Genomic DNA, 16,405 nt, shown 5'->3' with positions numbered 1-16,405 from the left:
AGCTTTGGCTCTTAAAGTCAACAATAATGATATTAGTGGATTTGCTAAATTTTGTTATAATACCTTGTTTCAACCTTAACAATCCATTCCTTATATACATAGGCCTGAGAAATGACCATGAGAAGACAGTGCCACACCTGTGTCCAGTATTGACTCACCGATGATGTTGTGTCCTTAATTTAAGGTGGATTTATCCACAATAAGCAACCTAACTCTGGCAATCTCAACATTTTATTTTGAGGGGACTTAAGAAATGAATACTGAGATCCCTAAGAAATACCGTAAACAGCCCCTTTTTTAGAGGCACAGTTTCTAAGGAACAGGAAATATAAAGATCTATAGATTAAACTAGATAGGGAAAAGAGGCTTCAGTAAAACCCATTTGTGGAAGTCATTATTAGAACTGTTGTATACATGAAAAGGAGATCAATGGATGGACTAGCTAATGTTTATATGTTTATGCATGTTGTGGGCAACCATGCATGTGCATACAGTTGCTTTTTCTTTTCCTTTTTCTTTTTCCATTTTTTTGCATTTTTCACCAAATGCAAGCACTGTGTAGTCTAAGAATTAATTTTACTTTTATTTGTTACTGGTTGAGCTCTATATCATTCTCTGAATAATGTGGTTTTTAAATTAGTGACCATCATATATAAAGTACTTTATTATATTTGTCTTGGTGGACTCTGATTCGTTATGAATATGATTGCTATAATTGTTTGAGGTTTTACATCCTTGACTGTCTATGTTAGCCATGTTTGGGTTGTCGCATTCTTCAGCATCATGAATTTGTTTTTAAATGTTTTCGAATTGCTGTCAGGATCATAACAAGGACTTCATAGTTGAATTTCCAGACTATGGTCCGTACTTTGGAAGTCCACAAATTTCTAAAGAAGACCCTTTTCACAAGCTTCATGTAAAGAAGAGAAGATTTGCTTTTAGGGAGATTAATTCTGACAGACCACATCCACATTTATGGTATTCAACTGAGGAAGTGATTGGAGCACTGAAGTTATTTCTTGATGCAGGAAATGATATTTCTGGATGTCATACATATAGGTACAGCCTTCATGTTATTATTAATTGTGTGTGTTCACTTTTCATTTTGGATTCATGCATCTCGGCACTGGATTCCCATATTTCATTAATGTCACCAGTCATTGTGCATCTTTTAATATTTATTTGTGTATCTGAAAGAGCTTGGTAATTTTGTCTTACAGCACAAACCTCTGCTGTAGGGACAGCCTTCCCATAGTTAAAATTCATTAAAAAAGAATGTATCTGTTAACATAATACAAATATGAATGTGTTTCGTATTTCTTATTGTGACAGATATGACCTGGTTGATTTAACCAGACAAGTGCTATCTAAATTAGCAAATGAAGTGTACTTAGATGTTATGAAGGCTTACAAGAAACATGACGCTGATGGACTGCTCATCCAAAGCCAAAAGTTTCTGGAACTCATTGAGGATATTGACACTCTATTAGGTTCTGACGACAACTTCCTGTTGGGAACCTGGTTGGAAAGCGCAAAGGCACTTGCATTAAGTGAGAAAGATAGAAAGCTGGTAAGATGACACTCCTGTTTAGACCATCTTGTGATAAAGTGAAACTGATCATCCTGATCTTTCTGCAGTTTGAATGGAATGCAAGAACACAAATAACCATGTGGTATGACACCGCGAAGTTCAATCAGAGTAAACTTCATGACTATGGTAATGATTTCTTTTCTGATTATCTCAGAGTTAGTAACCATTTCAAACATACAGAGTATAGCAGCATGAAAGATGCTTAATTTTGTGAAATGTGTCTTGCAATCAGCGAACAAATTTTGGAGTGGACTACTGAAGAGCTATTATCTACCAAGAGCTTCCATGTATTTCAGCTATCTATCAACAAGTTTGAAAAAGAACACTTATTTTCCTCTTGAGACATGGAGAAGAGAATGGATTTCGTATTCTAACAGTTGGCAAGCTGGGCAGGAACTGTATACTGTGAAAGCCAAAGGGAATGCTCTTGCCATTGCAAAGACATTGTTCAGTAAATACATAGGCTGAACTTTGCAGAGCTGATCCTAATTGTTTGGATTTACAAGCAATGTTTCTCATATAGTGGATTTCATTATTAAATTGCTTCTATTTTTAATCCCAATCTGCAAGCAAAATGAACAAGTGTTTTGCCATATGAAAAGGGGAAATGTGTGCATATAACAGTGAGTGAGCTGAAGTTGTCCCATTGTCTGTATCATGAATTAGGTGCTAAAATAATTAGCAGATCCTTTTGTTTAATTTTTTGTAGTTTATGTTTGTCTTGTAAACCCTAAAAAATGATTTTATCCGGTTGGGTCTCAGCTTTAGTTACTCTAAAATTATGTTTATCTGTTTTTTTTTTATTAGAAGAGATTTAGGTTGCTCTTGCCTGCTACTTTCTTTTATATTTTGTTATTTTCAGTCTTTGCAATTAAAAGTTGCACACTAGAAAAAAAAATGAGAAAAATGAGAGTAAAAAAGTAATTTAAAAAAATTTTAATCAAATTAAATATATCATATATTAAAAAAGATAAAAGTGTTTCAAATTTGAGGATTCCTATGGTATTAAAAAAGAAAAATAAATTAAAATTGATGCTTTGGATAGATGAAAATCTAGGAAATTTATGGAAAAGTTAAAATTTTTTATGGAAAAAAAAGAAATTCTATAAAGTTGCGGCCCTTGATTTATCAATATGTGATTGCTTCGCTCTATATAGCATTACTCTTTTAGATGTTGTGGCCATGATGATTTGTTCTATAAAAGAGTATGGAGATTGGGTGGCGTGGCAACATCAGTTGCAGCCTTTGATTTATCAATGTGAAAGAATAGAGGGCAAGATCTGAGCCTATGATGTTCATTGTCTAAATTTTTTCTTGGCTTAAATTCAGTCTTATCCAGTTCTTGAAGCAAGAGCAGGAATGCGCGAATTTCCTCCACATATTTGAGAAACTCCTGGGATGCCCTTTCTGGATAGTATACTGAGGAGTATGAACAATGCATAGAGAATTGTGTTTGTTTGCTTGGATTATCTGTTATTATGATCATTGTGTTTGTTTGCTTTCTGATTGGATTAGTAAAACTGGATTGATGCTGGTGAAAAGGGATATTAGATTTGTGGAAAGCGGTATATGAATCATAGGTTTTGCTTTGATGTCAATAGTTGATTGTGCCTTTTGTTTTGAGAAATAATATGCGTGCTTGAGTTCAGCATTATCATCATTGGTGGTTCAATGGGTACGGAAGATATGTAAACCTAGTGATGTAGTCAGCATTATTCTAATTAATTAGATGATTTATGTGTGTGGGTTTTTTTTACTCTAATTCTTGTTTTGAATTGTTAATGATAAGTTTGTGGCCTCTAGGTCCCATGGTTTTTTTGTTTCTTTCTTTTTAATTTGTAGTGGTTTATTCACTTTTGTCAAAAATAAATTTTTAGGGATATAAGCTTATTTTCAATCTAGGAGTTTGGTTGGATTATAAGTCTTGGTTGAATATCTATTTAATGTTCACAGATTAAAGAGAGTTGTTTTTTATTGAATACAATTTGATTTTTTTTTTTAAAGAGTGATTCTTTTTTAGTAAGAGACTAGCATTTAAGATTAGTGAGAGACTAACATGCACGGATGGTGGGGAGTTATTTGGATTTTTGGTGAATATAAATGGTGAAGCTGATTTCTTGTCACCAAATATGTAATTCAGATCTCGTTGTTTACCCTTTCTTCTTAATGATCACTCAGTATTAAATTAAAATTTTTCCTTCTATCAGTTAGAAAAACATCTTTTTATGTTTTAGTTGCTCAGATAATGTTACAAACGAGTGTCTATTTAGTACTTAATTTGATAGTCAGTTTCTTAGGAAAAAGAATTTCTTAAGCCATCATTTGTAGTTTGGCTATATAGCCCAAGTAAATGATTTGATATTTTGACTTTCTTCTAGTTGATCGTGTGATGCAATTGGATTGCTTGTGTATGTGTTTGATATGTACAACATCAGGAGTCTTACCATGGTTCTAAGTGGAAACTACTTATATGGCTATTATCAATAAGAATTATGCCTTGATTTTTAGAGTTGCTTTTCTTTCTCTGTTAACGAGTTTGCAACCCTTTTTTTTTTATTCAATGTTCTGAAATTTAATGTATTGATTTATATTATTAAAAGGTTCTTTGAATGTTCTGAACATACATGCAAATGAAATTTAATGTATTGATTTATATTATTACCAGGTTCTTTCTCTGTCTGTGTACATTGGAGACTCAGTTGGTGACATGCTGTGTTTGCTCAAAGCAGTTGTAGGCATTGAATCAAGCACAAGCTTAAGTAGCTGTAGGCATTGAGTGAAGTCATTTGTCTACTTGAGCCCCTCACATCAGATGTTGTTGATTTCGTTGATGTTGTTGTATCAATGTGAAGTAAAATCTGTGTTTGTAATCATTAGATTGTAGCAAACTAAAATACACAGACTGCAATATAGAACATCCTTGAAATACACATACTACCATTAGATTGATACAAAATCTGCTGGCATCTCATTTCACCCAACAAAATTAACACAAATTCAATATCCATTGACATTAAGAAGAATACGAAATATCTCATTGCAAATAACAAAATTAAGAAGAATACGAAATATCTCATTGCACCCAACAAAATTAACACAAATTCAATATCCATTGACATTAACAAGAATACGAAATATCTCATTGCACCCAACAAGAATATGAAATATCTCACTGCACCCAACAAAATTAACACAAATTCAATATCCATTACCTGTACCACTCATCATCCTTCAAACATAAAAGTGTTTTCAAAGGCAATATAGAACATGAGAACCAACTAAAAGACCTTCATTGCCAACAAAAGCACACCAACTATCCCATTGCACCCAACAAAATTAACACAAATTCAAAACCACAACAAAGTAACTCTAATCATTAACATTAAGAAGAATTCAACAGATATAACAAGAGTACAACAATCATCTTCAAATTTTTTCATCCCAAAACCTTGTGATCAATGTGCTCTTGTAATGAGTTTCTCCTTCCACATTGTCAATCCCAAAACCCTGTGAACACAAACAAGAACACAAAATTTTAGTTTTTTCTTATCAACAACAATCATAATAACAAGGTCCCCTTGCGTATATCCCGCAAGTGCACGGGTTTGTAGAAGTAATAATTCCGGATGAGCGTGTATCGAATCCACAGGGAATAGGGAATAGGGAATAAAAAATACTTAATTCGATTTTTACCTATGTGAAAGATCAATGATGATAAGTGTGACAATGATTCAATTCTCAACAATAAAAACAACAAGTAAGAGAGCAAAAGTAAAGAAGGGGGTAAGGTAATCGATAAAGATGGGGTACCCGGATAATGCTCCGCCTAGGATAATTGTTTCAAGTGCAAGAACCCTCTATTATGCTTCCTAATCAATGCAATGGTGAGTCGTGGAAATCCTTAATTACATAGTCCCAAATCTAAGGTCAACTATGCCTAACTCTATACATGTCCCGGAGGAGAGCTTAGATAACCTCTCAACCTCGCACTCGCATAGAGTTACAATGAGCTCTAGGGATTCCAAGTGATAAATCTCTTCCTAATTATAGACCTAACCCTTTGGTCCAGGTGGAAGGTCCCTAACCACGATTAAGCCCTAGATACTAAGATCACCTCAACGCTTCACTCCGTTGCATGCGCAACTAAGCCCCAGCGGAAGTTCATCCGTTGCACGCCGCAAAGAACTCGAGGAACGTAGGTAGAATCTATCACATCGGAGGGGAAAGGGGACGCTCCTGTACCTCTCGACTCACCCTCTAAAACCTCTCCAACCTAGCTTTGTCTAACGCTCGTGGTGTGTCACTCACTCACAAGGTTACCAACGAGAACTCTCAACCCTAGTGTCACTCTAGGGGAAATGTTCATACAATCAAGCATTCAAGGTTGGAACTCACAATAAACATCAATTAATTGAAAGCTTAATAAAGAGATTCAATGAAACGAATACATCCTAGGGTTCACAAATACCCAAGTACCCACTAGGGGTTTAGCTCTCCATGGAGCTAAGTACAATCAAAGAAATAGAATGTAAAAGCAATGAATCCATAAAGAAACCCCCTCGATAGTCGTGTCGATGGTCTTGTGGAAAGTACTCTACTCGTCGTCCAAGGATTCCCTTGTTTGGTATAGGATACGCCTCGACGAAAGCTCCCCTACCAACCTTCTTCCTAAGGAATGACGATGTCGGAGCCGTAGAACCTCTCCAAAACCTTAGCCAATACCCCTCAAAACCCTAGCCGAAGCCCTCTCTCAAGTTGGGGAAAAGATGGAAAAAAAAAAGTAAAATCGGGGTTGATTCGGCTTTAAATAGGGTTGGAATCGGGCGACTACACGGGCGTGGATGCTTCATGCGCCCGTGCAGAATTTCCACACAGGCGTGGATAATTTCCACACGCCCATGTGGATTCTCTGAACTCTTGTTTTCTCGGGCGGCTGTGAATAATACTGCTACAGTACTTGCTACCGTGTTGCTACGGTGCTCTGCTACAGTATCCGGCCTGAATAGCTTCCCGAATCCATACTTTCATCAGAGTAACGCAAACGGGCACACATTCACGTCATGGATCACTTGCTTCTTCAATGATAGGCAAGTTGGTGGAGCTCTTGTTCTATAAGCATAAGTCGGAATGCTCGAGTGTGACTGCCTTTGTGCCCCTCCAAATGGATGTGCCAAACTCGAATATGAGGAGGTTGTCACACACTCTAGCATCTCACATCCGACCTATGTCTTCGCGTTTGAACCTTAGCAAGATTTCCTCCAAAATCGGTGCATTGTGATCCACATTGGCTTCTTTCCTTCATACTCGGCCTCACAACCCTACCTGCACGAAAGTAACATAAAAACACAGATTTAGTGTAAAAACGTGAGAAAAGTAATGCTCAACATAAGGAATGAACGCTTTGCATTCATATCGCACAAGCACTTATCACATAATCACAAAGAATTGTGTACAAAAATAAATACATACGTCTTACAACTCACATCAATTAAGGATCATTGTATTGGCTTGTAAAACCTAGAGAAGAACTATGATGCATATCTAGATTAATCGATATAGAATTTGAATTCACCTAAGGGAAGATATTATAGTTCAACAAATCATTAAAAAAATTTAAATGATTGAAATATGTAATTTGGACATTAATGACAATTTCAAGGGAATTACCACGCTCTCTTGTGTGCAATGATCATCTTGTGCAAAATCTCCCTTTGTTTGTGCCTTCTGCCAATAATAACATGGATGTTATACACAAAAAAAAATGCATATAATCCCTTCAACTTTTGATTACTACATAAAAATACCTTCTTCTTGTTTCTGATTACTATTTCTTCAACCTTTGATTTCTTCCTTTTTGATGGTGGACGACCCTTACTCCTCATCTTCAAAGCAGTCAAAAATTTTTGGTGTGGCACATCAATCACCTCTAACGACATAGGTGTAAAGTTTTCCATGCAAGTTGTGTTGCCCATCAACTACTCAATTACCTCATCCACACATTTCATCAAGAAGTTGCATTTGTCATTTGACTCTGCTCCAAGTTCTGCGGCTTTAGGAAAATGCGAGCACAATTTATTATACCGTTGTTTCTCCTCACTTGTTTGTGGATCATCATAACAATTTACTACATATGTGTGCATGCGTTTGATGTCCTTCTTCCATGGCGGTAAAATATACCTACAAGGAATGTCTTTCACATTCTTCTCAAGAAGCACCTTGCAAATGTGCCTACATATAATCCCCTTGAACTCGAACAACTGACAAGAGCATTTAATGTCAAACTCTTCTTTGTTATAGTAAACATTGTATACCACATGCTTTCTAAATGCGCCTTCTTTCCTTTTGACAATGTCAGACACCTGAATTGAGCAGACTGCCCCATGTGAACCATTGAGTGTTAGATTGCAATATATCATTCCTCTCAACTCATCTTGAAACAATTTAAAATTTTTATTTGTGTATGCTTTTTTGTAGTTTCTTCTCAAAATAGCAGTCAGTGATCAATGGAAAGCACGAGTTAAATGAAGCAAAATCAGCTTTGTTCTCCTTCTCAATCTTGCTTTTCAAGGCATTATCATATTGCTCAACAAACTGCTTAAGTGAAGTCGTTGGACCAACATAACCATAAAAAAATGCATTTACACTTTCACTTCTTTGACTGGTAGACATTCCAGCCCAAAATATGCCTTTTAACATATATATAAGCCCAACGATCACGAATTTTGAATAGAGAATTCGGCCATTCATTTTTCTCAATGTTATAGTCCGCCATCATCTTCAAATATGTCTTCAAACTCATGAATATCCAATGCTTCATACGTGATGCGTTTCAAAATCTTCTTGATTGCTTTGTATTCATTTAAACCTCCAAGCTTCTCAGGAACCTTCTTCATGATATGCCAAAGGCAAAGGTGGTGATGGGAATTTGGAAAAACCAATCTAACTGCACCTTGAATAGCCATACACTGGTCTGTAATAATTGCTTTACGAGCCTTGCCTGACATACACTCTAGCTAAGTTTTAAAGAGCCAAACATATGTTTCTGTATCTTCTTTTGACAATAAACCACACCCAAACAATACCATCTGCCCATGATGATTTACACCGACAAACGGAGCAAATGGCATGTCATACTTATTCGTCAAGTATGTTGTGTCAAAGGAAATTACATCACCAAAAGCTTCATAAGCAGCTATAGACCTCGCATCCGCCCAAAAGACATTTCTCAAATGACCTTCCTCATCCATGTCAATCAAATGGAAAAACTTTGTGTTTCTTTGTTGCATGCGAGAGACATGTTTTCCAAGTGCCGCGGCATCTCCAACGCCAAACCTTAATTGTCTTGCTTTCGCAATATAATTTCTACAATCTTTTTCAGTGTATGTTAAATTTTCATAACCCCCACTTTCAACCACTAGGGAATGAAAATTTTTGCTTAGACTTATCCCTGCTTGGTCGTTTAATTCAAGCCTTCTTTTCACATATGCATCAATTTTTTTATTGCACTTTTGGAAATGAGCTTTTTGTGGGCTAAGTGCATGATTATGCTCCAAATTAACACTAGAAATGGTAAATCGCCTATCATTGCCAACAATGACATTAATCTTTGCCGGACAATTTACTTTGGTGGATAGCCTTTGGTTGAAGGAGTTTTTTGAAGTACATATTCGTTTGGCGCTTCTTGCACATGCTAGTGTGTAATATTTCAATTTTCCATCATCACTTAATCTCATGCTTTTTTTGTTGATACCAAACCCTTCACGCCAAGCATACTGGATATACAATTTATAAACTTCTTCTTCAGAATCAAGCATCATACCGGTCTCTGCCACAATATTTTCAATTAAATCCAAATCTACCGGTTTTTCTGTGGCATGTTTTTTATGACTTAAACATCTAACTTCAGCATTATCTTTTTCTTGCTCAGAATACCCAAAGTATCACTTCTTCCATGTTCTTGCTTTAGGTATATGTTTAAACACAAATTAGACAAATAATTAATTCATAAATAATTTGATTTTATTTACTGATTTTAGAATTTATTTTAAAATAAATTTCACTCATTCTTGGATGAAAAAAGGCTGTGAAAGAATTGACTAATTGATATCTAGCACAACTAATTGAAAGAAACGACTAATTCATAATCTTGGCTGTATTATATTGATTAGGTTATGTCACAGGTTACAAAATTAAATAACAACTATCACAAAAAAAAAAGAGATTAAAAATGCATTAAAAGATCAGACAACATTATACCAAAAATTAAAAAAAAATCATAAAAGATCAGACAACATCATAAAAGGTCAGACAACATTATACCAAAAATGCATTAAAAGATCAGACAACATTATATCAAAAATTAAGATTTCACATAATATTTATTGACTCATTTTTTTTTACTGAAAATTATGAACCTTAAAATGGGATTTGTGAAAATTATGACCCCTTAAAATTCATGATTGTTAAATATTATGTACCTTAATACCACCAGATCGAGTGAGGGAACCGGTGGCCAGGATCACTGGGGACCAGAACTAGGAACCGAGCTGGGAGAGGGGAGCTGCGGACTAGAGCTGGGAACCGAGAGGGGAGTGGCTGCCGGGCGCGTGGGCACAACAGAGAGGAAACGGTGACTGGGATCATTGGTGCAGGAGAGAGGAGAGGGGGAGTGGCAGACTGGAGCCAAACCGAGCTGGGAGAGGGGAGCAGCGGACCAGAGCTGGGAACCGAGAAGGGAGTGGCATCCAAGGATTGGGGGCACAGCAGAGAGGAAACAACGACTGGGATTGCTGGTGCAGGAGAGAGGAGAGGAGGAGTGGCAGACTGGAGCCAGGAACCAAGAGAGGGGAGACCAGATACGAGAAAGAGAGAAGACGAGAGAGAGGAAACGACTTCCGTCGTGTGGCTGCCGATCACTCGTGAGAAAAGAATCAGCGTCGGAGCCCGGTGGGACAAGAGAGAGAGGAGGGATGAGCGGCGGGAGGGAGGTCAGGTGGAGAGAGAGACACGTGAGGGAGAGAGAGTAATAGAGAGAGGAGGGGGGAGCGACGTACAACCATCACGTGATAGAGAGAGAACATTATCGCCCTAATTTAAAACCAACAAAATAAAAATGAAATCTAGAGAGAGAACCAGCCACGTCACCAGCCACGTCAGTCGTGTGGCTTGTTCGTGTGACTGGTTCGCTCCATATAGCATTATTCATGTGGAAATTGATGACGTGAGATTATTATTGTTTTTTTTAACACAAACACATTTTTTTTGTTGCTATTATAAAAATAAATAAATTTGTGGGTAATAATTTTTTCTTTAACACTTATCAATGGTCTTTTATGAGAGGTAAAGTATTGCGAATACTACGCAGTGACAAAGGAATTTATTTTTAATCTTTAAAAACACAAATTCATGACTTACAAAATCAAAATTGAATGTCAAGGTTTTTTATATGATCAACTGGGATTTCTTAAGAGACGTATTAATTATTGGCTTAAGGTTTTGTAGGGACATGGATTTGATGGATCTTATACGGCCTTCCAACTTCTAAAGTGAAGTGCTAATCAATGGTAACTCTCATGGCTATGTCCTGAGAAAAGAAGATTATATAATGACGTAGCCATGGCCCATGGTTTAATAGTTATCTTTAAAAAAAATTAAAAGAAACCTCCTGAAAAAAAAGCACATAGCTTCACCTTTTTCGACCTAATCTAATTATTCGACTTTGACAAGAAATCTAAAAACACAAAAATAGTAGTTACATAATTGATAATTATTAAAAATTGCATAATATATTAAACTTAATTTTGGTGTTATTTATTAGTCAATTATGCATTTTTCATTCATGTTTTATATGAATTTTTCTCCCCTAGCTGGGATTACTATTTCTCAATAATTTTGTGTGCATATGAGTGAAAATCGGACCCAATTCCATAATTCTATGAATCATTTTTAAAGAAAGATTGAAAGAATCAACTTATAAGCGAAAAGAGAGTGTTGAAATAAAAACTAACAAGAAGCATAGGCTGCTCATGCTAGATTGAATGGGTGTACTTCTTACCGATTCTAAACATCAACAGCAGAACAAAACTAGAAGAAGCACAAGCAGCTCGTGCCATGTAGCACACTCTTGGATTTTGGCTGATTTTTGAAACCTTAGCTTGTTCTTTCACTATAAAAGCCCGACAAGTAGTTCTTTGAAGCATCTTTGGGCAATAATGCTAGGGTTCTACTTCTCCATCATCTAAAGACTATTAAAAAGATGGAGAAAGTGAAGATCAAGGGCGATTCATTGATATACAAGAATATTACATGCAGAGGATTAGGGGTTTCTTCATTTCAACTTTTTTCTTGATTTATTTCATGTTTAGAAATTTGTTTAAAATGAATCTTATTATGGCTTGTAAATCAAACATGAGTGAGTAGATCTTTTATTCTATGATTAGGACTAGCCAATGATGTGATATTAGATTATGTATTAACTTTATTCTCGTATTAGTGTTCAATTATTTTAATTCAATTTTATGGTTCTTAATGATTAAGAATGAATCAGATCCTCTATTTACATGGTTTGAGACACTAAAGGAAGGACTAAAATATAACTTAATGTTGCAGTTTAAATTGGTTAATGGGTCATATTGGGCCCATACCACAAAACCCTAATATTTCTTTATATATACCCTTGTACTCTTTTCCTAATTGATATACAAATTATTTTTCCTATTCTCACATGGTACCATAGCACTAAGTTAAACTCTAGCAGCCACCCAAAATCCTAGCCGCCACTCCAAACCCTAGCCTTTAACTCCCTTCCGCCACCTCTACCGCTAGCCGCCACTCATCTCTCGTCGTTCCTGTTGTTCTACAGGCACTTGGTGATGTTCCTCAGGCCTCACCAGTGATGCCCTTGTCTCGTTGCTGAAAGATTTGTCTCTTCATCATCATGTCTTCGTCTCGTGGGTGTGGTACAGACCCATCTCATGGTGGTCGAGGAGCTGGCCATGGTGATTCTTGAGGTAGGTTTGTGTGCACCTTTTGTCGATGGATGGGCCACACTGAGAATGATTGTTGGGATAAGTATGGTACCCGGCAGTGGCCAATGCTAGTATAAAGGTGGCCGATCTATTACCTACTTTTGGTGCTGAATAGTTAATCACTATCTCTCAGGCTGACTTTGCGCGATTCCAGCAGCTACATAGCACGATTTCTCACGCCATAATCTCTTCTCCTATTTCCTCAAGTAATGCCTTTTTTTACTTACAGGGACAACTCTTGGATTATTGACTCTGGGGCCTCCTCTTACATGACAGGTACTAAATCTTTTTTTCCAAAATCTTTCTCCATCAGTTTTTCGTTCTGTGGCAATTGCCGATAGACGATCTTGCTTAGTGTTCGGTGAAAGAGTTGTGCAGGCTTCCTCTCAGCTTAGACTAAGTGATGTTCTTTTTGTACCTGAATTTATTGTCAACTTGCTATCCATTTTTGTGTTCACTAAATAGTTGAATTGTAGTGTGATTTTTTTCCCTTTTCACTACACTTTTTAGGATCTGCGGATGGGGAAAAGGATTAAATTGGAATGTAATCGTGGTGACGGAGTGTATACATTGGTGCGTGATGATAGTCCTTGTGGTTTAGCAATTTCTATGTCGGACACCAAGTCATCACTCATATGGTACTGTAGATTGGGTCATCCTTCTCTTAGTCTTCTTTAGCAGACTTTGCCTTGGATTCGGGTTGAGTCGTTTCAATGTGAGTCGTGTCAGTTGGGTAAGCATCATCGTGCTACCTTTAAACGTTCTACTCTAGTGTCTCGTCGGTCGTCATTTAATCTAGTTTATTGTGATGTTTGGGGCCTTCTAAAGTCATTTCTATTTTTGGTCATCGTTACTATATTGTGTTTAATGATGATTTTTCCCGAGTGTTTGTCTATTGTTGATGCCCTTAAAACATTTATTTTGGAAGTACAAAATCAGCTTTCCACTGTTTGTATGTTAATTAAATCATTATATGGTTTAAAGCAAGCACCTAAGAGTTGGCACAAGAAATTTGATGATGCCATATTATACTTTGGTTTCACACATAATGTTGCTAATAAATGCATATATTGTAAATCATGTTGTGATTATATAGTAATTATTTGTTTATATGTGGAAGACGTGTTAATTGGTAGCAATGATATGAAAGATGTAATCGAAACAAAAGGATTTCTATCTTCCAAATTCAAAATGAAAGATCTTGTAGAAGTTGATACCATTTTGGGAAACCAAAACAAAGTAGGGGGTTATGTATTAAATCAATCACACTATATTGAAAAAGTTTTGAATAAATTCAACCATTTAAAAATTAAAGAGGCAAACACCCCATATGATCGAAGTATCAAATTAGTAAAAAAATGATGGAAGAGCAGTTGTACAAATAGAGTATGCAAGCGTAATCGGAAGTCTAATGTATGGCATGCAATGCACTAGACCAGATATTGCATTTGATGTTAGTAAATTAAGTAGATTTACTAGCAACCCTAGTTTGGAACATTGGAAGGCTATTGCTAGAATTCTTAGTTTTCTTCAAAAGACTAAGGACCTTGCCTTACAATATTTAAAATTTCCTGCTATTTTAGAAGAATATACTGATGCAAGTTGGATATTGAATTTAGGAGATAGCAAATCTACTGCAGGTTAGATGTTTACCTTAGGAGGTGGTGCAATCTCTTGGAAATCCAAAAAGCAATCATTAATAACTTACTCGACCATGGAGTCGCAGTTTGTTGCTTTGACTAAAACAGGAAAAGAGGCTGAGTGGTTGAGGGACTTTCTTTTAGAAATTCCATTGACTTTAAATAATGTAAGATCAATTTCAATATTTTGTGATAGTCAAGCCACTCTAGCAAGAGCATATAGTGATGTTTATAATGGAAAGTCTAGACATATGAGTTTAAGACATGATTATGTGAGGAAATTAATTAAAGATGGAATTATCTCCCTCACATTTGTGGAATCTAATAAGAATTTGGCCGATCCTTTCACTAAACCTCTTACAAGAGATTTAGTAAAATCAACATCTAGAATGATGGGTTTAAAACTCCTAGATTTATCCACCAATGATGGCAACCCTACCCAAAATTATGAAATGAGTAATTATTAAGTTCAAAGGGTAAAAACAAGTCATTGATTAATGGATGCTTAAGTACTTAAATTTGATTGGCCAAATTGTGATAAAAGTACTTATTGTCACTGTTTAGAGGGTTGAGTGTCAAAACTCTTAATGAAATTCAGTTTTGGGAACAAGTGTCTTAAAAGTGACAAAGACACTAGAAGAATTTCACCTATGTGAACTTAGAATTGGTGCCGTTTTGATTGAAAGCTTAGGAGATTGCTTTCATAAAAGTTCATGAAAATGGATAGCACATGGCCATAATAAGTGCTAAGCGAGTGTTTGATTGGAATAAAAGGATATAATGTTTATGTGTATAATAATACCAGTGTTATCATAAGGAATAACTAGTTCAAAGCTTCATGCTACTAGAGATTTCGATTGCACTTTGTGTTATTATACTAAGGTAATCCTCAAATCGAAAGATACATTATTTTATGCATAAGCATGATTTAGTCTTCTTTAGAATATAAATTCAATTTTGAACAAGTGGGGGATTGTTGGAAAATTTTATAATAACCGGATTATTAATAAAATTATTATTATCATATTGTTCAAATTTGAATATCTTATCTAATTAAACGATAACTTAAATATATCTTTTATAAATATGTGTATTTTATCAGGTAGTTGTCGTTTTAAAAAAATACATCTAGTTGTTTATATACAACGGATAGAAAAGTCACATCTCTTCGTTATTGTCTCATAGATATGATATTTGCATCTTTTCATTGATAATAGATACGATATTTTAAAAGGTTGTATCTTTTGAAAACATGTCCGTTCACAATCTATTAATACGAACAGAAATGAGTTTTCAGACATTACAAACAATATTAAGTTTTAAAATAAAAGAGAAAATCAGTACTTTTTTTTTTCAATCCCGGGTTTTCTCTTCACTAGTGCTGGGTGCAGAAATACAAAAACTTGTCTTATCCACTAAAGCTATTTGCATTCAAATCCTACATCAATCTCAGAGGAGAGGGGGCAAATAACGCTTTTAGGAAAGTGATCATCAACGCGTTTCAGGCCTATCTATTATCTATATAGATTTCCATCACCTTGCGCCTGAGGTCTCAATCAATAACACTAAAAAGGAGGAAATTCTTTTACACATTATTAAAGCATGACATACGCCTATGCTCAAATGGTCAGGAAAGCAGCTTATACAAAATAAGCATGTGAAGATAGAAGACCCAAGACAATAATTGAAGCTAAGTGCTTAAAATAGTCAAAAGACCAAGAAAACTTTCTTCACGAGAAAGGAAACCTAATAATAGAGTTTATCTTAGGTAAGCAATTAGTCAGTGATGTCAGTTATCAATAATTGAACTTTGTAATAGTCTGCACAAGGCCTGATAATATTCCTAAGTTAAGGGCATCAAATTTACTCCTCACCTCTTCCCCAAAGCTTGTGAGAAAAGAAGGAATTATAGTTTGTTTCTTCTTTTTTAAAGCTTATATTGCTAAAAAAATATTTAAAAGTTAGTTTTAAAATTGTAATTGGATTAGAATCAAATGTTAAATTCCCATAAGAGTCTAACAAGACCTTCTACAAGAAAATTGACCTTTTGCAATGACCCATTGCCGTTGCAAAAGATTAATTGCCGTCGCAAATGGTCTTTTGCGACGGTATTTTACCGCCGAACGCAGTCGTATCTGCTTCCATCG

General features: G+C 35.6%; 1 protein-coding gene across 1 annotated transcript in view; it reads left to right on the top strand.

Annotated features, from left to right (window-relative positions):
• LOC120273503 (alpha-N-acetylglucosaminidase) overlaps positions 1-2,402 on the top strand; it is a 59,392-nt gene extending 56,990 nt beyond the window's left edge. Inside the window, exons 16-19 of the mRNA XM_039280135.1 lie at positions 821-1,059; positions 1,333-1,570; positions 1,639-1,717; positions 1,824-2,402. Of these exons, the coding sequence (XP_039136069.1) occupies positions 821-1,059; positions 1,333-1,570; positions 1,639-1,717; positions 1,824-2,059 (792 nt within the window). The 3' untranslated portion in view covers positions 2,060-2,402. The remainder of the gene's footprint in view (positions 1-820; positions 1,060-1,332; positions 1,571-1,638; positions 1,718-1,823) is intronic.
• Positions 2,403-16,405: the final 14,003 nt, after the last annotated feature.

The sequence above is a fragment of the Dioscorea cayenensis genome, chromosome 12 (genome assembly GCF_009730915.1).
Source record: "Dioscorea cayenensis subsp. rotundata cultivar TDr96_F1 chromosome 12, TDr96_F1_v2_PseudoChromosome.rev07_lg8_w22 25.fasta, whole genome shotgun sequence".
Classification (NCBI taxonomy): domain Eukaryota; kingdom Viridiplantae; phylum Streptophyta; class Magnoliopsida; order Dioscoreales; family Dioscoreaceae; genus Dioscorea; species Dioscorea cayenensis.
Note: the sequence above shows the minus strand (reverse complement) of the source record. Positions and strands in the feature narration are given on the sequence as shown.